The sequence below is a fragment of the Ailuropoda melanoleuca genome, chromosome 1 (assembly GCF_002007445.2).
Source record: "Ailuropoda melanoleuca isolate Jingjing chromosome 1, ASM200744v2, whole genome shotgun sequence".
Lineage (NCBI taxonomy): Eukaryota > Metazoa > Chordata > Mammalia > Carnivora > Ursidae > Ailuropoda > Ailuropoda melanoleuca.
In genome coordinates this window covers 194,831,742-194,854,463 of record NC_048218.1, presented here as the reverse complement: position 1 = coordinate 194,854,463, position 22,722 = coordinate 194,831,742, and the positions used below count along the sequence as shown (strand labels likewise).

Below are 22,722 nucleotides of genomic sequence, written 5' to 3'. Positions count from 1 at the left end.
CCCAGCTCTCTGGATTTCCACACAATGGGCGTGTTAATTATTAATTTGAGTTTGGAGTAAAGCTGGTTGGCAAGTTTGGTAATTGTTAACTAAACTTCTTTCTACTGACAGATTTTTAAAAAACATTATTTTTCTTAACAAAAAATATACTCATACCCACAAAACCTGTTTTAAACTATCAAATAATAAGATGGTCATATTGTTAGGCAATATTCCTTGGATACTTTTCATGAACCTGACACTGTTCTAGGGCTTTGAAATATTAAACTAATGGCACTTCAGCAAGCTTTGGACTCAGCTTACCAACTGGAATCAAATCGATTTCGAGATTTTCTAAGCATTCTTTTTTTTTTTTTTTTAAAGATTTTATTTATTTATTTGACAGAGATAGAGACAGTCAGTGAGAGAGGGGACACAAGCAGGGGGAGTGGGAGAGGAAGAAGCAGGCTCCCAGCAGAGGAGCCTGACGTGGGGCTCGATCCCATAACGCCGGGATCACGCCCTGAGCCGAAGGCAGACGCTTAACCGGCTGTGCCACCCAGGCGCCCCCTAAGCATTCTTAATACACTCTTCATGTTCTACTTAAAGTCTACTTTCTGGCCAGTCCCAAGTAACGTCTATAGGACCTATGCATCCCCCTCCTTCACAGTTAGGCATTTTCTGTGCATATTTTCTTCCATGGGCTCTCCCTTGGTTAAGTGTGATTACCTTTCTGCTCAAATTTTTGTATAGAGAAATTGTTTGGGGACAATTATATTTCCCCACTTTAGCCTGCTTAGAGGAGCAGAGCCCTAGGAGCTCTGCTTGCTTCTGAATGCCAAGAGACTTTGGTGTAAGGAATACGTCCAACTTCACCATATCTGCTCTTGGGGACTTTCTTATTTGAACTGTTCAGAAGAACAAGGTCTACAGGCAAGACTGCTGCCAAAACAACCCCATGGGAATCCACGTTTCAGGGACCTAAGACTCTTTTCCAGGACATCTGGCACCGCCGCCAGTGACCTAACAGAGGTGGGAATTTGGCACAAGTGGTTGGAGGGAGTGTATGTGTAGGAGTGGGGCACAAAGAATCATGGGGCCAGGTGTCCACAGCAGGCTTCTGTCACTTGAGTCCTTCTATAGAACTGGCGGGGAGCTCTCAGTATTCAGTGTATCTAGAAGTAAGGATTTACCTGTACATACTTGTCTATCTGTCCTAAAATCAATTGTCTAGATATTCAGCATGATTGGGGGGGGGTTGGTGGGGTGAGAAGGGGAAGCTGAAGCTATGCAAGAGGGTTCTCCAAGGGGTATTAAATGGAACACTAGTGTCGTGCCCCTATTCCTCCCTCTTTGAGATTCCCAGTGCAAATTAACATCAAGTGCTCTCAAAGTCCTGTGGTAAAGAGATCTAATTAACTTAGCTTAACCTAACATTTCCCAAATATTTGGCCACAGGACAATCTCAGTTTTAAGCAACATTTATGGTCTTTAAAAAAACACAGTCTTGAAAATGGTACTGACAAGTGTCTCTTACGAAACTGGCTGGACCATACAGAGAATCAACGACATTAACCCCAGTCATAATGTTTTCTAATAAACTGATCTTACACGAGCATATTAAGGCAGGGAACAAAAACATGGATCCTAAGCATGATCTGCTTTGCTAAGTAATGGGAAAAGCAGATTAAACCTTGTCTGAGCAAAGACTGCTGGTCTTCTGTTAGTGATTGATAGCCTGACCTGCTGACTGAGTATCTCTGAGACAATGGCCAATGACTTCACAACAGAAATATGTTGCCTGTTTAGCACGTTTCTGTCTGGAGGCACAGGACAGGGAGGCTGATTATTATTTTTTCTTCACATGTGAACACAGTCATTGTTAAGTAGTCTCTGTGTCTTACCTGAAAGTATTCTCGGTGTGTTTAAGTTTGTGGGTCATGAATTCTCCATTCTGTGACTTCACTTCTGTAAATCCCTTTTTTCCATCCAAGAAGCTCTTCACTTCTTTGGGCTCTTTGTCCTTTTTAATCTTCTCATCTTTGATCTAATCAACAGTACACATCAGGAAGAAACATAATGATAAAAATCCTATTAGGTTTTGGTTGGTATCACCAAATAAGACCCAGAATTATTAAGAAGCCAGAAAACTCAGAAGTAAAACAAACCACTGGAGAATGATATGGCAGAGCCGGGGTCAGAGGAAATACTTAGAGTGTGAGCTACGGTCCTCCAGCCTCTGCGCAAAGACCTAGACCACAATTTTAGGAAACCGAGATCATCCCTGATTTCACTGGGGTTTTGTTTTCAAGAGCAGTGGAGGTGTTACTGTTTGGAAACTATTATGTTCTGGGAATTCCATGTAAGAGTGCTCTTTATAGTTCCCACTGAAAAGAGTGATCATTAGTGTGGCATTGATGGGAGAATGTTCAGGTTGGTTGGACAGTTTTTTTCTTGGATAAAGACTGTGTCTTTGAAAAGGAAACAAATGTGTTGAGGAGGCAAAAAGGAAACCTGCCAAGGAAACCTACCAGATCTGCCAAGCCAATTTTTGGCAGATGGCAGAGGAAGCCCACCCTTGTATTTTAATCAAATGAGTAACCAGGGTCCTGAGGATAGACGACATAGTAACCCTACCTTTAGGGAAATGACTCAGACCTGTGGGACCATGTCTGTAGTCATCTAAACCACTATAGTTTGAATGGAATAGGAAACCAGAAGAGGTTTTGTAATGGTTGGGGAGACAGAGGAAGGTGCTATGTGGAGAGCGGGTGTTAGTTTTAATTATAATGAGTTTTGTATTACAAGGTCCTCACGGTAAATGAGACACATTATTTCAAAGTAAAGTGAATTTACATAGCTTGTTAGGGGGTTGAGATTACCTGTATCAGCTCACCCTTTCCTAAAGTTTGAGTGTGAAAACAGAAGAGGTTCATTATTGCTCTTTTCAAGACAACCAGCAACTAGACACTAACGTTCTAAAGCAAGCAACAGAGGAAGGGCAGGCATAAGAACTTGGGCCTTCGGGTGCTGCCCAGGATGGCCTCCCCTTATCTGATCACTCACCTCTTTCCAACTATTCCTCTGATACCCTCTGAACACTTACTCCTCAAGTGCAATGTCTTACGAAGCACGGTACTTTTTCCCCCCTCTTTACTGATGAGCCTCGAGTAGTCCTTTGCCTGATTGCCTTCTTTGGATGTTATTTGCTTAAATTACCTCAGATGGACTATTCAGTACCATGTTGCCCTAATGAGTTAAGACTTCAATCTTTCTCCAAGGCTATCCCTCGGACATGAGAAAAAGGGGGCTGTTGTTTTGCCATCCTCTCTGAGAGCTTTGTCTAGAAGTCAGGCAAGCTGAGGTTTTGCTCCAGTGCTGTCAACAGACTAGCTAAAATGAAGTCACCTGATTTCTCTGGGAGGTTGGCTCTCCATACATAAGAGAGGTTTGACCAGAGGATTTCTTCCTCATCCTTCATCCTGTCATTTTCCTCTTGGCTCCTGACTTGTCGTGAAAGGCTAGAGAGCAGTGAGGGAAGCTCTGCTCTGGTCCATCCTACAGCTTGACTGCAGCAAGCTGGTGGCTTCTTGCCACAGAAGATCTGTGTTCACTGGGCAGGCAGGAGCAGGCAATGCCTATTGTGGTCCTGCCCTTCACTGCTGGATGTTGCCCCACATACCAGGGACTGGAGTTTATATCCCGGTTAAGAAGTATCTGGGGAGGCAAATTTGGGGGGAAGGGTGTCCCATTTCTGGGAACCCACAAAACACATTCTGCGATCTCATGGTTTGTGAAGCACTAGGCAAAGAGAAATTCCTTTAACTCATTTCTCCTATTTTGGAGTCAGAGATATTTCCATTCTTCCAAAATGCATTATCTGACTTATTGACCAAAAACGTGTATAAAGTAGATTTGTAAAACAATACACGTCTAAGAGAAGAAAAATCCCCTCTATCCCCTCGCCCCTTCTTCCAGCTCTGCCTTTATTGGCGAAGGTTATAGAGGATGGTATGCTTATATTCTCTTTGGAAGATGAAGACTTTCTTAGAAAAATTCCCAATGAAATATTGATTTGAGTTTGCAAATAATTTTCTCTTTCTGGGAAATAAATAAATAAATAAATAAATAAATTCCAAAGTGCCTTTAAATTTTAGGGAGCACAGTGGAATAGAGTCAAAAGATTCAACCTAAACTCATGAGATTCTGGGGGAAAAGCACTTGATCTCCTAGGTCAGAATGTTACCGTGAAGAAAACCTGTGCCGATGGGTTCATGGGTGGCTACGTATCCTGGACAGTTAATGTGCTTCACATTCAGATAGTATTAGCTTATGACAGGCTCTGGTCAAATATGACATTTGGATAAAACTCTGGATATTTGGTATATCCAACAGGTTAACACATGGGTGTATGGGGGGGGGAGCTGGAGTTCAACTGACATGCCTGGTGCCAGAGAGACCCTCAAAATATCAAGTGTGCAGTCAGAAAGACTGAGCTGTTAGTCTCTGTAGAGTGATGCTTTGCGTTATTTGATTTCAGGAGAGTGACAAGAACTGGGGCAAGTTACATTTCAGATGAGGTTTGATTCTGTTAGACTCTGAAGCCTCAATTCCTTTTCTGGGTCCAATGTCTGCCACATGGATGTCTCTGCCACGGAAAGTTTGGTCTGCGAACAACACAGACCTCGCAGTAAGCTTGGACTCCACCCCAGACCCACGGAGTCAGAGTCTGCATTTCATAAGATTCCAGGTGATTTACATGCACGCCCATGTTTGGGAAACTTTGGTACATGATATGAATATCAGTTTCAATATTATACGAACAACTCTGCTGGAAACAGGTCTTCTGTTAGAGGCCAGGAAAAAAAAAAACCAACTACTCCGGGTTGAAGAACTAAAAGAGAAATGCATTTTGTAATTGGAGAGGAAAAAAAGAAAGCTAAGTTTCAAGGTTGCTGATGTTCTGTGATCCATTGCTATAAACAGTTAAAACTGCAGGGCTGCAGGGGGAGAAAGACAGTTTTTTCCCTGAGATTGGAGTGACTTCTGAAAAATGTTTTCTCTAAGAAGTCTCACGTGATGTTTGTGTTTACTTGTGGTTGACTGATCCTGTTTAGCTCCTTGAAAGGAAATTTTTTTTGTTATTTTTTAACAAAAAAAGGGGGGAAAAAGGAGGAGGGTGTTTGAAATGGCTAAATCATGTAAAATCTGATTCACAGTTGTTTACATAAAGTAACCACACAACTAGCTGGAAGGAGGAAATCTAGTCATTCAACTAGTAATTTACATACGCAATGTTAAAGCAGGAATACCAGATTTTTCTTCCTTTTTTTTTGAGCCTGGGTTGAGTGGCTAATCTGACCTTGTGTAAAAAAGAGGCCAAAAGTTTTGGGACTCTAGAGGCTATAGAGCAAACTGGGAAAGGGGGCAGGTCTGTGATGGTTATGCCACCACCACTGTTGGGACTGGAGCCTTCTCTGAAAAGAGGCAGAAGGACGGTTTTGGGTGACCACTCACAAGCCCTTTCTTGCTCACGGGCACAATATATAGACAGAATGTTTGTGCCATTAAAACCCAATCACATCTTAGGGAAGTCAATTACATTTTCAATAGAGAATCCAAACAGTGCTCTTTCAGCCTCCCCTCCTCCACTGAGTTAGGTCTTCATGCCCTCTTTCTTCCGTAAAGCTATTCACCACCAAACACCAGCTTTATGGAAGAGCCCAAGTGGGACATTTCTGTTTGAGTTTAGCTTCCAGTAACTTTCATTTTTTGTGGATGAATCTGTAAGGTGTTCTCCTGCTATGAAATGAGAACAGTGCTTCCCAACAATATTCAACCATTTCCTTAGCTGCCTCATTGGAACCAAATGCAACTTCCTAGTTCTTAGGATTTCCGCTTGCACCTTCCTTTAAAATGGGCGGTGTCTGTATTCAGTATTTACTCCCAAACCCCCTCAAGTTCTATTAGAAAAAGGAAGGTGCGTACATCTTAACCAAAATAAATAGAACATGATCTAGGGATTCCTACTTTTTTCTGCAAATTTTATGAAAAAGCATTTAAGAAAATAACTGCTTAATCTGCTTAATCTGCTTAATCTGGTTAATCTGGTTACCTAATTTTCTAAATATGGTTACCTGCTTAATCTGGTTACCTAATTTTCTGGTTAATCTGGTTACCTAATTTTCTAAATATGGATTTTTCTGTTTCCGAATATGTGCCAACAGTGGGCATAGAAGTGCAGCAGGAGTCCATCTGAGCTGGCCCTCAACAGCTCTGACGTAGACCCATGCCCAAAGTAATCCAAATCGTCCTACCTTCGATAATTTCGTTTTACCGTGTTTAAGCACTTCGAACTTATAAGATACTGTCACAGTTTTTAGGTTTACTTGGGGCTAACGTAAGCACAATGGTTAAAACAAGGTCAGGTTTTCTGATGTGGCCTTTTGATCACGTGGGGGCGTAATGACATTCTCTCTGCAGCCGGCCCTGCTCCACTGACAGGCTTACTTACCTACAGTCAAACACCCTGCCACCAGCTCCTGTGTGTGCCTCAGAAATGCAATGCAGAACATTTTGCCAAACTTTTCTTTTGAAAACCAAATACCATCTTCAGCTCATCGAATTTTCTACTGAGATGTGGGGGAGTGTTTTTCCTTTGGAAAGTTAAATCATTAATCAGAGCCAGTTGGAAATATTCCACAACTGAAATGAAAGTAGGATGGTTCAAGGAGAAAAAAAAATAGCACTTAGAAGAGGAGAAAGCGGGAAAAATGGATCCGAGCAGTGTTTTTCAAGCTTTTTGTGACCCACAGCAAGAAGGACAGTTTCTATCACAACGTAGTACTGCTTATGATGCCCTCTGATATCTTCTATTCAATTTCATGTTTTAAAATGTCCATTGACGCATTTAACTACTTTTGAGATGCTCTAAGTTGATTTCACCATTCAATGAATCATGAAGTCAAGTCATGGCTTGAAAAACACTGGATTAGAGGTTATAATTTTGAGATCAGCAGACCTGAAATGTCATGGAACACTGCTCTCTGTTGCTTTATGATTAGGTTATTTCTCAATAATATTTACCTCTTTTTTGAAGGTAGGTTTGTCTTCTTGGGACTTTTCTCTTTGAGCTTGTGCTTTGGCCCCCTTTTCTTCTTCCTTTTTATTTTCAAGAGTGGCAAGGTCACTCGTTTAAAAGAAGCCCTTTCTAGCTTACAAGAGTGAGAGGGTGCTCATGTCACTTTGCACGTGGCTTAGGATTTTGCTGACTCAGTGTGCTCACATAACCCTGGTTGCCAGTGACTCTAAACAGCAACGTGGGATAGTTTCTTGCCACCAAAATGTTTTCTCACGTGCCTGCCATTGTGCTCCCTGAAATACAGCCTGACGTGGTGGTCCTTTGTGCATGTTTACAAACCTTGTGTGGTTTGGTGCATTTTGTTTCTGATGGTCTCAAATACAGCTGTGGTCATGAGCCCTTTGTAACAAGCAGGAGTGAAAGACAACTTCAGCACAATGCAGACTCAGTGAGAGAGAGTTCTCTCTGCAAAGGTGAATATGCAAGCATCTTTCTTTCTCTCTTTTTTTTGGCGGGGGGAGGCTAGGGATGCAGGTGGTGGTTAGGTAGAGTGCTTTTAATGCAGGCTTGCAGACAGAAAAAAAAATCTTTCACAGTTTGCAAACATCCCCCTCCCCTTTCTCAGGCTACATGAATTTATTCATGTCATCCTGATGGTAAAAGCACCAGAATGTATGCTCTTAATTACCAGTCAGTAATAAATTGATGCCACCTCAGATGAATGAATGGCTTTCTGCAAGTCTGCATTAAGCTCAGGTCTACATGATGGCAAATCAAGGTTTTGACATACTCAATGAAAGGTCCAAATTGACTTCTTTCCCTCCTAAGCATGCCAGCTGATTTCAAGGGGGTTATTGTTGCCTTCTTAAGATGAAATTTCTGACCATGATTCTTTATGTCATTTTCCCACTCCAACTTTTATAATTTTTAATTAAATGCAAAACACGTGGATAAGGGGAGGAGTTCTGGTCCTCTTGCCTCATGTAGACCTATGGCTAGAAGTCAGCTGTTAAAATGAATGAATTTAGATGCAGGTGCAGAAGTATAAGTCAACACAGCACCGCCACGTTTATCATCTTTGGGTTAATTCATTTTTCTGGTATTCATAACAAGCAAGCACAGAGCAATTAATTTCTCTCTGGCTGTCCCAGTAAATTTGGTTGATTGAATATTTAGCCATCGATTGACTGCTTCATGCTTGCACATTGCTATGGCCGAAAAAAATGAACAGCTTGCCAAACCAGCAAGCACGTGGGGCTGCAGGAACATGCCTCGGGCCCAAGTCTGGTGTGCATTACATTTCTCATAAGTCACAGGCATCACACATTTGGTGCAAAATGTTTACTGTACCTGTTTCTTTTGCACGGCTGTCTGAAGTTTATCTTCTTGTACTTTCTTTTCATTTACCCATTTCCCTTCTCTTTTCTCGTCTACCTTTTCCCCTTTGCGCTTTTTCTCTTGCACTTCGCTCCTGTTCTCTCCTAGCTGCCGAAGCTTCCGCTCTTCTATCTTAGCTTTCTCCTCTTCCTCTGCCTTTGCCCGCTGCCTCTCCTCCGCAGCTCTTCTCTCTTGCTCAACCCTCTCCCTCTCGGCCGCCTCCCTCCTCTCTCTCTCCTGTGCAGCCGCCCTTTCTTCTGCTTCCCGCCTTGCTTGCTCCTCCGCTACCCTCTGCTCTTGCTCCGCTTTAATCCTTTCTCTTTCTTCCGCTTCCAGCCTGGCCCTGTCTGCCTCCGCTTGTTCCCTCCCTTCTGTCTCCATCCTGCCATTGTGGGCGGCCTCATCTGAACCCCGCTCCGGCTCCTCCTCTGTTCTAGGCTCTTCTGCACTGAGCTGCCCCGTTTCCAACGGCACAGCCGCTGTGTCTGGTGTTCCGCCTTCTGCCGTCACCTCTACCTGATTTTCTTCCAGGCTCCCTTGCTTTGGCTTCTCTTCCTCCTCTTCCTCCTTTTCCTTTTCCTCCTGCTTTTTCTCCTCAGCGTCCCTCCAGTCGTTCTTCTGATAGGACTTGGTGACGATTTCCGTCTCCTCGACCTCGTATCTTTCTTGGCGCCGCTCGCTCTTTTCTTCCTTCTCGGCGGCCTCGCTGTCGGCGGCGGCGTCGTTCTGCGTCCTTCTGCTGGGGAGTGACACGCCCGCGTCCGTGACCGTGGGGTCGAACTCCCTCTGCCGCTCCAGGGCTTCCTGAAGCCGCTTCTGGCGTCTCTCCTCGCGCCGAGCCAGGCGCTCCAGGAGCGCAGCCTCGTCGTCGCCCTCCGCCTGCGTGTGCGAGGAGCTTGGCTTCACCTCCTCGTCGGCCACGCTGGACACAGAAACGACACCAAAGACAGCCTGCTGGTTAATGCGGCCGCGGGATCCGCGAAGCCTGGGGCGCGCCAGGACTGAGGCTCGGGGTCCCGTGTGCGCCCAGGGGACCCCCCCTTCGCCCCCCTTATCCTGATGGTGCCGGCCGGCCCGCCTGGCGTTCAGCAGACCGCACACGCAGGCCTCTGCCCTTGGTCTCTGGCCACTGGCGTCTACTCTACCTGCCAGGAGTGCTTTCAGGATCAATGCCCCTGGGGAGCTGCCCTCAAACAAAACTGAAAGAGCGTTAGCGTATAAATACCTCGGTTCCCCTCACCTTTTGAGTCGCATAACTCTGGGGTGCCTGCACCACACTGGATCTCAGAGTCCCTCCCGGTGGAGGGTGGAGGCAAGCTCCGGATCCCAGGGGTGGCTATGAAACCTTTATTTGGTTGCTCTCCCTTCCTCGGTTGGTTCACTTTCCCACACCGCTCCCAGCGTCTCCTGGGACCGGTTCCCAAATGAACTACTTGTGCTTAAATCTTGTTTGTTTCAGAATCCGCTTCTTGGGGAACTAAAACTAAGACAAAGGCCAAACTGAGAAATGAGTGGATTTCTCTAGTATCATACAGTATTTTCCCCTGCTGTGAAGTCACCTAGAATTACTGAGCTGGATCTGTGGGACGCAAGGCACTTGGAAAGGAAGCAAGTGCACATCATAGTGTGGGGATGCTGTACTTAAGCCGGTGACCCCCACGGCACAGACATCTAACCGTGCATCACAAGTCATGCTCCTCCTTCCACAGCCCCAGGGAAGCGACTGCCCGTCAAGGATTCTATTTCCTCCCCTCCCCTCTTCCTTGCATCTAGGTGGAGCCATGTGTCCAGTAATTTCCAACAGAGTGTGAGTAGAGGTGATGTGTCTAGACCAAGACAATGGAAGCAGAAGTGCATTCTCCGATCTCTATCTCTATTGACTAGATCAGAAAACTTTAAAAGCCCCAGGAGTTGACAGAGTCACAAGAGGAAAGAAAGTAGGTGACCAGTTCTATCTACTATTCAGAAATATCCACCTTGGACTTGTTTGTGTTATTGCATTAAATTACTAAAATTTGGGGCTCGTTGTTATAGCAGCTGACATTACCCTAATACATTCACTGTCTGCATTCTTTGTCAAGATTCCCATGAATATAGAGGGTCTTTTACTCTTCTCTATAGTAGACAACAAATAGTTAAATTTGATATTTATTATAAAAGAAAAGGAAATCTCTAAAAACCACACTGTACCATATCTATCACCTCACTCACTACTACAGTTCAAAGTCAGGTTGGTCTCCACTGGCAGGAAACAACCAGTCATGTGATACCAGAAACTGTGACCGGAGTTGGAAGAACATGTCTTGTAATATTTAGAAACTCCGTCAAATTTCATGGTTCATACTGAACTGGGCCCTTTTGAGGTTCAAGTTCACTTAATTTTGGAAAAATACATTTCACATTTAACAATAAGAAATGGCAGCATAAAGGCTAGATTTTAAATTTTCTTGGCTTTAACTCTTGCTGTAGGACACTGCCTCCATGAAGTAGACATGTAAGTATTAAATTTCCCTAAATATACAAATAATTCAGAATTTAAGGGGAAATGTCTACAAGTAAGGAATTTTTTTTAAAAAAGATTTTATTTATTTATTTAACAGAGATAGAGACAGCCATCGAGAGAGGGAACACAAGCAGGGGGAGTGGGAGAGGAAGAAGCAGGCTTAGCAGAGGAGCCTGATGTGGGGCTCGATCCCATAACACTTGGGATCATGCCCTGAGCCGAAGGCAGACGCTTAACCGCTGTGCCACCCAGGCGCCCCATACACGGAAGGAATTTTGATCAACTGAATTCAAATAATTTTTAAAAGGTACCACAAATTCCAAAGTGTTAGCCAGATGAAAGTACTCTTGAGTTAAGAAACCAACAGATAGGGCATCTGGGAGGCTCAGTCAGTTAAGTGTCTGACTCCTGATTCTGGCAGAGATAATGATCTCAGTGTTGTAACATAGAGCCCTGATTTGGGTTCCGTGCTAAGCGCGGAGCCTTGCTTATGATTCTCTCTCTCTCCCTCTGCAATCTTCCCCCACCACCACTCACATGTGCATGTGCTCTCTCTCTCTCTCTCTAAAAACAACAGCAACAACAAAAACCAGATTCTACTGGATCTTTCTTTGCCTATTTATAAATCAAAACAACGACTGTCAGTTGAGTACCATTTAGGGTCCTTCAGACCCATGAAGAACACTAATTCTTCTTGTGGATAATTAATATGTCAGAGATAAACTAGATATTCTCAGATCTGAATATGCTTTATTGAAGGAGCGCCTGGGTGGCTCAGGTGGTTAAGTGTCTGCCTTTGGCTCAGGTCATGATCCCAGTCAGACTGAGCCCCGAGTCAGACTCCCTGCTCAGTGGGGAGTCTGCTTCTCCCTCTCCTTCTGCTCCCTATCCCCACCTCGTGCTCTCTCTGTCTCTCTCTCAAATAAATAAATAAAATCTTTTAAAAAAGGATATGCTTTACTGAAAAAGAATTTGTGCATCAATCAACAGCATGAAATAATTACTACAATAAATGTGAAAAAAGAAGAGAAACCCAAGTAGAAGCAAGATTTTGAAAGCAAGAATACTATTAGTAACTTTTAAGTCACTGTTAATAACCAGAATCAGGAAAGGACTCAGAATGCCATTTTAAAACTTTTTCTTTCCCTTCCTGTTCAACTCAAAAATAGAAAAGGCAGTGAATGACTATGCAGGCCTCTTCTGTAAAGCCCTGATACCATTTTCCTGGTAATAGTTAAAATTAGGTGCTTATTATGTGCAAGGCACCATGTGTTTCATATTTAGTATAATCTCATTTAAATTTAACAACATTCCTAAGAGAGAGGTACAATTTTCACTTCCGTTTAACTGAAGAAACGCAGTTAGGGAAAGGCCAAGTTGGATTCAGAGCCAGTAGTGAACCGCAGGGAATGTACCCACAACCTCTTTGCCATATTCTTCCCTAATTAGGAGTTACTTACCAAGAACCAAAGTCTCTATTTCTCCACCTAACCAACAGGTTTCCTTATGGAATTCATCTTGCCTGACGGAATCTTCAAGACTTTCAGAAACCTGTGTACCCACTCATATTTAGTGGGTACTAAAACAGAACTGTTTTCCTTCAGATTTTCTCATTAGATTGACTTAAAGGAACTATCAACAATGTCCTCCCAACACACGCAAAATAAAATAGACAAAAACCAAAACCATACACAAGATCTTATGTGGTAGTTTCATTATATTTATTCAGTCCATAATTGTAAAGAAAAATTAATTTTTTTCTCCATCCCCACCCCCAAATATTCTCATCTTTTTCATCCGTTGGGGCATATAAATGACATATACTCCTAAGTCGCATGATGAACTATATGACCTCATATGTGTGAACCTATAAAAGCCCATTTTGAAGACGTTGAACCTATTAACAGTTTTCAACCGTCCTGATCACTACCAAGGTCTGTCCAGGAAAAAATGTGCTAGTAAACTCACAAGCTTGTTTGAATAATTACATTACATTAAGCAGGATTCTGGACCTTGCGGAATATCGTAGTGATCAGAGGACACTGATTGAGGCTGTAGATCAGGAAAAAAAGACATTTGCAATTTACCTCTACTTTAAAAATTCAAGTATTATTTGCTGCTGGTAGGCACAGAGGACTATCAAGCTTATAAATCTTCAGTTCAAAACAGATGATAATACCCTAAAGAATGAATGTAAATAGTTTCCCTTATTTAAAGATGTAACCCATCATAGTAAATAAAAAGATTACTAGACTATAAAATAAAACACTTCAATTGGGGTGTGTGTAGGGGATGGGAGTGGGGAAGAGAAAGGAGTAGTGGTGTCTGAATGTCTAAATCAGTTTGACTGTCCAATCTGATTAGGTGCCTACAATGACCACAAAAATGACTGAACAAGTTAGAATGAAAAAGAGTTGAGCTGGGCCGAGAAGGGGTAACTTTGCCCAACACATTCCATTCATCAGACAGGCTAAGAAGTAATTTAGAAATTCTCCATTCTGAAAGGACAGTACCTGTTCTGGGCATTCACCTCCACCTGGTCAGTCACCTGCCCCAAGGATTCTTCCTCCTGCTTCTGCCGCAGCCTCTCCTGCCGGGCGCGGCGGCGCCTTTCTCGGGCGGCCTCTTCCTCATCGTCATCGTTCCTCTGGTAGGCGATCCTGCAACATCACAAAGACAGCCTCTTGAGCATGCCAGCTGCCGACCATCTTCACCAGGCTCTTTGCACGATCAGCCCGAGCCCTTTCCTGAGCTCGACCACTGAATGAAGCAGAGAGTTCTAAATGGATCGTTTCATTCCATAGAGACTTGATCTGAATAGTTTTCAAACTTCTAAGCATCTGAAAAGCATGAGTCTAATAGCTACAAGGGATAACTTACAATAAGTAATAGCTTAAACTAAGAAAATCTACACAAAAGCAGGCTATGCAGGAGAGTGCGGGTTAGCAGACTGAGATTTCTTTACTAAGCTGCTTATTAGCATGTTAAGATTTAAATGCAGAAATCCAAAGCACTGAATCAAAAAATAATCAAAACACTTATTTAAAAGATTCAGCATGTTGTATGGATTATTTGTGTAGACACTGTCACAAAGGACAGAAAAGAATCAAGTTATCAAGCCAGGATTTTGGCATTAATAAGCTCAACTGCTAATTAAAACAGAGAGTAGGATACCCTCTTTTCTTGGATTTTATTTTTTTTCCTTTCAGTTCCTTTTCACTGGAGAGGGACTGTGTTACTGACAACTGATAGGAGGGCTTCCAAGTCAGTGTGGCTCCCCGTAAGGCCCCCTCCTTTGCTCTAAAGCATGTGTTAGGATTCCACCATCCACACGTCCAGCCCATGATGGTAGCCCCCAGGTGTATACGTAGATAGAAACCTAAGAGCTGAGGGAGGTAGGGGAGGCACAGACGGCTCTGCACACACATGTCATTCAGCCTTTGTAGTTTCATCTGAAGCAAATATCCATTTAGGAAAATTATACAATCACTGTCACTACATCATATACATTTCCGTTAATACTTACTCCCGAATACAGAACTGGAGCTGGGGAACTACAGATGTCCAAACTCAATAGAAAATGACCTGCATGGTTACCCTGGCTACTTGTGAGGGAGGAACACATACTGAGATACAAAGTGCCAAGGAGGCATGGCTCGGCTGGCTGGCCCAGGGCCAAGCTGGCCCGATGGGGCCATGGGTTGGGATGGAGCTGCATTGCGCTATGGGCTGCTTTTTACATTAAGGAGTTTAAGTGCTTTTCTTACGATGTTACTTACACATTTACAAATAGAAATCCAGATATATAAACATTTTATGTTTATAATTCTTATATAATGACAAACCTAAAATAATTTACAAACAAAAGAAAATAAAACAGCAGAGCCATATAATGTGCACCAACAATAGGAACCTACTATAACTGATGATAGTTTGTTTATGTTAGATTACAAATCAGACATCTTCAGGCTTAGATCTGGCACTTTATTTCATCTGTTTCTATCTTTTGACGTCAAGAATACGAATGCTATGAATGCTTTTCACCTATAAAAAACAAGATTAACAAATCCAAAGTTGGCTGGTTTGCTCTTTGTTGCTTCAGAAAATCTGACTTCATACTTACTAAAATCTGCTAGTGTGTAATACTCAAATGCCAATATAAATAAAATGTCATAGTAATTCTGTGAAACTGACTGGTTTATTTCTACAGATATGGAGAGAAGGGCGGTGTGATGTCATTAAAGGACAGCTAGGTTAGGACTTAGTAAACCTGGTTCCTAGAACTGCTCTCTTATTACCTGGCAGCCCAGCCCCTTAACCTGAGTTGAAGTCCCTTGCCTGTAAGTATGTGACAAGGAAATGAAATCCTGGATATGTTGTGGTAAGGCGTTTTACAGTGCAATATTTTGTTGTTATTAGCAAAGTTCAGTTGAGGAGCTGCTTTGTAAGGAAAGATGAGTTCAATTTTAGACTTGCTGAATTTGAGGTGACAGCATGACATGAATCGAATGGTCCTTTCTAATTCAATCACACTGTAGTTTGCAGTCAAAAGCTCTTCCCAGTGGTTTGGCTTTAGTCTTCAGATTCTTGGCCTGATATTCCTTTGGCTTATTTCTCAATAGACAGTTTTAACCACAGCAGGGAGAATGAGTCTTAATGACTGCTTCCCAAGCTAATCAAACAGAAAGGCTTCATTCGTTCTTCTATGTCTCTGGATCAGCCGTGAGGTCTTGGCTATTACTTGGGGCCTTTCTTTTCCAAAACAAGCAAGAGACCTAAAAGCTACATCTGGGACATCCTATGCTAAAAACAACTCCCCCTGCCTTTCCCTAAATGGAATCTCACGTGAAACCCTCAAATTCCCACTATTCTTGAACGATTTGAGGTGTTACTGCCTTCAACCTCCCACCTACCCAACTAGATTTGCCATCAATTTAGGCCAGGTCACCCTCAACCTTTTTTCATCTTGATTTCTCCTCTGAGGGGTGGCCTGACAACCAGACCACTCACTCCTGTCTCTTCTAACTCTTCTTATTTGGTATTCTTCATTGGTTGCTCCCTGCCTAGGACACATGGTTATCAGAGTTAGATTTTAAAGGACCTTGTATTACTACTAATAAAGAAACATATTACAGTTATTTTCGAAGTTCAAAACAAACAAAGAGCCAAAATACTTTCATGGTATTTAGAATCACAACATGCCCAGTTGCTGGCTCAATCACATACCACTTGACTTTATAAGTGAAATTCTGTCCATGCCAGATGACTGGATATGTGTGGAAATTCTTCCACTCTGAGACTCCCTCCATGAGCCTTGGTAGTTGCTCAGCTTTTGGGCCTCACCCATAGCAGCTTACCCTTCACGCTACTCCCACAGGTTTATTACTTTTCTTTGAAAACGGAAAACAACTCAATTTTTTAATTTTCCCTGATTCTAAAAGTAACATACATTTCTTATTTGCTTAAACCAGACACTACCAGATGTGTAAAAGAGAAAGTGAAAATCATCTCCCTAATCATACCGTAACTCAGATATGGACATGACTAGTATCTGATATATTTTACCAGACATCTTGTCAGGCATGCACAGATACTTTCATTTTTAACAAAGTGGGACTCTGTTACACATATCATTCCATAAACAGTTTCTTTATCTATGACTATATTCAACACATTAGCAGTATCTAATTTCCAACAGCAACACAGTATTCTGTGGAGAGCTCTGCATAGTAATTATGTGGATGTACTATAATGTAACCTATTTTCTATAGATGGACAGTTAAGATTTTTTTCAACTTTATGTTCTTATACCTGAGGCTGCAAAGGACACCATTGTAGATATACTTATATCACGTGTTCAGCTACTTATCTAGGAAAAATTCTCAGAAGTTAGCATTTCTGAGTTTAAGAGTGTCTTCATCTAAAAGGCTTCTGATACACAGTGGCAAAGTGCCTTTCAGAAACGTATACAACACCAGCAATGTGACTGAGTGCTAATTTCACCATAAGCAGAATTTGTCCAAAGGACAGGCAAGTATACAGCATTCTTAATATATCCAAATTTTGGTACAACCTCTGCTTTACACTCAGGTAAACACAAAATGTTAACATTTCTAATTCTCCACACACCAGATTTAAACATATCTGAAATGCTACTGACTAGTAAAAATCATACCTAACCATGAACCAGATTGTAATAAAAGTGTACCAGTCCCTTCGTTCCTTCTGTGAACCTGCAGTGGACACCAGCAGTAAGCAGCCCAGTGGTATTCTGCTACTGCTCCCAGATGACTCCGGGCAGCACGGGACTCAAAGTTCCTCAGAAGCATCTGAGAATGCTTAAACTATGTTTATTAGAGACTGAACCATTTTACTGCGATCTATTCTTCTAAAAAAATGGTAACTCACAAATGACAGGTAAGGCACCTCTATTAAATAACATTTTTCATTGGCCAGAATCCATGATTTTCCCGCCCATGCTGAGTGTAAGCAGGTTTACTATGGAGTATTACACTTTGTTTCTGCTAACTACCTTCACTCATCCCTTGGAGAACACCTGGCGAAAGATATGATCGACCTTACTGCAGGAAGACCAGGGCTCCTGGTAGCAAAATGGCTCATCAAATATTTGGAAGTGCGTGCGTGTGTGTGTGTGTGTGTGTATAAGTGTTAAAAAATCTCAAAAGTCCACAAAAATTACATGATGTTGTTTGATTGTGTCAGTGGTACGAGAAAAGGAGAGCGGACTGGCATTTCTTTCATTCCCAGAACCAGCAGCTTAAAGGCTCTGGTGTTATAAGAAAAAACAACTATGCAATGGGAAAACTTTCTTGGAATGCTGTGGCTTTCACACCAAAGACGTTTTAAGTTTTTAACCACTAGAGCTCTACATCCTCGGTATATTCAAATAACAAGATAATCATGTTACATGCTGTGCCGTTTAGACAGAAAGTTCAAATAACTAAAAGTACTGCAAACATGGCAAATAAGGAAGTCACTGAGGAATCAGGGTCTACGTTTGGACGGGCCGGGGTCTGAATGTATGCTAGATGAGAGAAAGGCAAAGTGGCGAACTTCCATAGTAAGACCCTGGAGCAAGGCACTGGTCATCTTGGCCCATTCCCCCCACCCCATCTTCCCCATCAAATATTTCTCAAGACTTGCACAACACTGGCAAAATTCTTATAATTTCACCTACAGTATAGGCTGTTTCCTTTGTTTTTACCCTGTGTTCCCCACAGCCTGAAGATTATTGCCCTATTGCCTTTCATTTTGTCTTTTTTTCCATTTTGCTGCTTTCTGATTGGAGACTACAGTAGAACCTTAAAGTTTCCAAGCAAAAACGCTGGCAATGTATTTTATTAACCAAATAAGATTTCTTATCGGGAAATCAGGTTTAAAAATAGAATAAGGAAAAGCAATAACCATTTTTTATGGAGGGGGAGGAAGCTGCTGTTATTGCATGTTTAGGAGCATTAAAGACCTAGAGGGAATGAGAAAAAAGTATGGTTGAGTCTATAATGAGTATAAATTTACTTATTTTATGTTGATAATCACAGTACTACTCTGAGAAATTAACTGGACAACCAAATAGCTAATCAAGTTTGGATTTGCAATCTTGCTAATCTTTTTTTTTTTTTTTTGTACATACATGGTATATACGATACAATTATTTGGTGACTTAAAACAATTTAATAATATATTTGATGATTTTCTAAATCAGTTCACCAAGACATAATTTATTCTCATCATCTACTGCACAGGATCCCTTGGTTTATTTAACCATTTTCCTACAGGCAGACGCTTGGGTTTTTCCTAGCTTTTCTCTGTTGCATACATTGCTGCAATGCCTTCTTGCGCACCCCTTTTATAGGGTAGATACAGGGAAGTGGGATAGTATATGTTCATTTAAATTTGAAAGATTCTGCCGCATAGCCTTTCACAGTAGTCATTCCAGGTGGTTCGAAGTGAGAATTCCCTAAGCTCTGTCACTTCAAATAACCAAGTCAGATCGACATACATTAAGACAGCCCACAGCTAACTGACAGGACCAGAGAAAATATTTAATCTTCTATATCTTGTATAGCAGTGGTTTCTGCTATTTTAAGAATGTGGATCCTTTTAAAATAGCAAGAGGGGCGCCTGGGTGGCACCGTTGGGTAAGCATCCAACTCTTGGTTTAGGCTCAGGTCATGATCTCAGGGTCATGAGGTCGAGCCCCATGTCAGGTTCTGCACTCGGTGTGGAGTCTGCTTGAGATTCTCTCTCCCTCTGCCTGTCCCACTCATGCTCTTTTTCTTTCTCTAAAATAAATAGATCTTAAAAAAAGTTTAAAAAATAAAATATCAAGAAATAGTAAGATATCATGACAATTGCTTATATTTTTGTTATTTATTAATAAATGTTTTGTAAAGTATCTGTAAATTCAACAATGCATAAACGGGACTCTGTCTTATAAACCACTGCATTTATTATATATTTGAAGAACAGTGACTACAGAAAGTACTTGGTGTGGATATGAATCTGGGAATCTCTTCCAGTACCTTCACCACTAGTGAACCATGGGTGTACAGGAAGAGCTTACAAGAGCACCAATGAACAGACTTTGAATCGTCACCTTCCAACCCTTTTGTTTTCAACATTCCTCGTGCTTGGTAAGCACACCCACAAAGAGACACACACGCAGACCCACACGCTTAGTGAGGAAAGCCACAGAGAAAATAAAAGGCTCAAGGCACTAAAATGAGGCCTATTTATTTATTTTTATTTTTTTTAAAGATTTTATTTATTCATTTGACAGACAGGGAGAGAGAGAGAACCAGCGGGGGGAGCAGCAGAGGGAGATGGAGAAGCAGGATCCCTGATGAGCAAGGAGCCCGACGCGGGGTTCGATCCCAGGCCCCTGGGATCATGATCTAAGCCGAAGGCAGACGCTTAACTGACTGAGACACCCAGGTGCCCCCAAGGCCTATTTATTAAAGACTTAAAAAAAAAAATACGGGGGCGCCTGGGTGGCACAGTGGTTAAGCATCTGCCTTCGGCTCAGGGCGTGATCCCAGCGTTATGGGATCGAGCCCCACATCAGGCTCCTCTGCTATGAGCCTGCTTCTTCCTCTCCCACTCCCCTTGCTTGTGTTCCCTCTCTCGCTGGCTTTCTCTATCTCTGTCAAATAAATAAATAAAATCTTTAAAAAAAAATATGAAATGCTTCAAGAATTTGTGTGTCATCCTTGTGCAGGGGCCAAGCTAATCTTCTCTGTATCATTGCAATTTTAGCATAGGTGATACTGAAGCCGGCACTGCTTATTAGAGACTTAAAGAGGTCCCCGTGCAGATCAGTTTCCAAGTCTGCTTTCCTTAATTGCCTGTGCCACATTCCTATATTTTAAAAAGAGAATATTGCAGCTAAAATCCTAACAGATTGAATAAATTTGCCACCTGAAAGAAAGAATCTACCAGTAGTTCACCATTTGCAAATTCAAAATAGCTTGTGGGCCGGCAAGTAGTCGGCTGAGCTCTCAGATCAGCTCTCCCCTCTCTGCTTCCCACACTATTTCCATTTTCATACAAGGAGTTGTCCAGGAGAAGGTGGCGCTGGCTGAGGGGAGGTTCCAGGTTGTAACTGAGACACTCCACCGCAAACACGATCCTGTCCCAGCTTTCTGCAGCTCTCCACTCCTCACAGAGGGCAGATTCAGGAAAAGGCCTCAAAGAATAATGACGTCGTCATCGTCGTCGTCTTCTTCTTTTAAAGAACGGCAACTTCTTAGTCAATTACTTTTCTCTGATTTCCCTCACTCTTGGTTCTATGTCATTGTCTTAACCTGGGTCTTAATATGGGATCCAACGTAAAGAGTTAAAACCTCATGTGGGTTAAAGATGTACTCATCAACTATTAGGAGGCAAAATGACTCATACTTTCATTATTCTTTTCCATGTACTGAAAACCCTGGTGACTTTCTTTCATAATATGAAATGTAAGCAGATTCTCTAAACATAGCCAATCAGCTCTGTGAATTGCTCAAAGGCTCTTAGCAAACTCTCAGGCAATGCTGTGATCAGGAGGGAAAATCCAAGCTATTGAAATGAGTCATATTTGCCCTGGAGATTTACTGTATGTTTGAAAGTTAAAAGAGGTTTATAGCAACATTCCAGGCTTTTAAAAATGATTTTGTTTATATGTGGTGTCTGTAAAATGTTGTGGTTTCATTTAATGCACATAAAGTCCAATTCTGAATGTTTCCCCCTTGAATTCCTTAAATAAAGGCATTAAAAATTATAGTGGAAAAAAATTTAAAAAGTCAAAAAAATTTTCAAGGCAGAATATGTTTAGAAATGGATTAATAGCTAATAGTCAATTGGTCCATTAGTAATTAAATAGGATAGAATGAAAGAAAAGTTCCTTTGATTTAGCGTATATATATTTTAAAATATTGTTATTTATTATATATTATTTATTTTATTTATCTATATATTTATATTATATACATATTTTTTTGGTAGGAAAAGAAGGTTCTATTTCATCTATTCCCCTTTCTCCCACCGCACCTCCCCCCACCGCTCACATCCCCTTTACAAGAATTACTACAGTTTGCCTAGCAACCATAAGTTTTGGATCCCAATAGTAAGACACTGTGCGCTGGCATCCTTCAGGCTCTTATGCATGTCATTGCTGCCAGTTATCACGCCCCGCCTTCCCCATGCTTCATACAATGGTGACATTCCATAATCATATGAGTTTTATGACTGCAGACCACGGTGAGGAAACATGTGCCGCAGAGCAGAGTAGAAAACGGCATCAGACAGTGGAAGCCACAGCTCTCCCCCTGTCTTCCCTCTACGCTACTGCGCTAGCTGGTTCCTAGCATCATGAAGCCTACAACGACCTGACGAAGGACTGGATCAGGTCTGACTGCGCATGCGTGGTCAGAAGAGCCCTGGGGGCACTGGTTGTTCTGACCTGGACTTGGGCTTACACCGGACTTGGGCTTATACCGCTGACTAAGGGCTGATGGGCACACAGTTCTCGGAATGGCCCTGCCCTAGGGCCGGCCGATGCGTAAGTTCAGACACTCGTTTCTGAATCGATGCAGGCAGCCACAGGAAATGTTTTAAAATATGGATTCTGATTGTTTGGGATCAATATTTTAAACTAAAAAGACGTTTAGCATAACATACATTGTACTTGTAAATGAGTGTATACTATGTATAATACATGACCACTTTAAAAGATAATGAAACAGCCAGCCAGCTGAAAAGCACCAGCATCTTGGAGACCCGTAGGCGCCCTCTTCAATCCCGTCCCCATGTTTAAATGCCTCCAAATAACCTCTAACACAAATTTTGGGTTATTTTAGTTATTCTCCTACTTTTCTTTGTAGTTTTACTCCCAAGGTATGCATGCCTCAACAATTTATTTTTTAGTTTTGCCTTCTTACAACTTTATGTAATCACACTGTATGCATTCTATGGTTAGATTCTTTCACAGATCTATGTGTTTCTGAGATTCATCTATGCTTATATGAACGGCTATAGTTTAGAATGACAGATGAGGCACAGGGTTTTCCAAACATTTCTTGAGACGAGGATTAATATCTAACTCTTTATTCAATTGGTACCATTTTCTATTCAAAGTCCATAGATGGTTAGTGATATTCAGTAGAACTAAATGAACAGACTCCGGGTTTACTTTCTTATTGAACTGCTTTTAAAAAGATTTTATTTATTTATTTGGGGGGGACAGAGAGAGGGAATGCCAAGCTGAGTGGGAGGCCCAACTTGG

The 22,722-nt window shown here is 42.0% G+C and overlaps 1 protein-coding gene and 1 non-coding gene across 8 annotated transcripts in view; both read right to left on the bottom strand.

Annotated features, from left to right (window-relative positions):
* Positions 1-22,722, bottom strand: part of CALD1 (caldesmon 1) — a 181,132-nt gene that overhangs the window by 25,613 nt on the left and 132,797 nt on the right. For 4 of the 7 annotated variants that reach the window (XM_034672516.1, XM_034672513.1, XM_034672508.1 and 1 more), the window contains 4 exons: positions 13,454-13,600; positions 8,411-9,359; positions 7,066-7,140; positions 1,884-2,026 (listed from right to left, as the gene is read on the bottom strand). In XM_034672516.1, the coding sequence (XP_034528407.1) occupies positions 1,884-2,026; positions 7,066-7,140; positions 8,411-9,359; positions 13,454-13,600 (1,314 nt within the window). The remainder of the gene's footprint in view (positions 1-1,883; positions 2,027-7,065; positions 7,141-8,410; positions 9,360-13,453; positions 13,601-22,722) is intronic. The other 3 variants (XM_034672530.1, XM_034672535.1, XM_034672520.1) reach the window with 2 other exon arrangements.
* LOC117795645 lies at positions 20,134-20,240 on the bottom strand. The gene has a single exon (XR_004619724.1). It is a non-coding gene; the product is annotated as a U6 spliceosomal RNA (small nuclear RNA).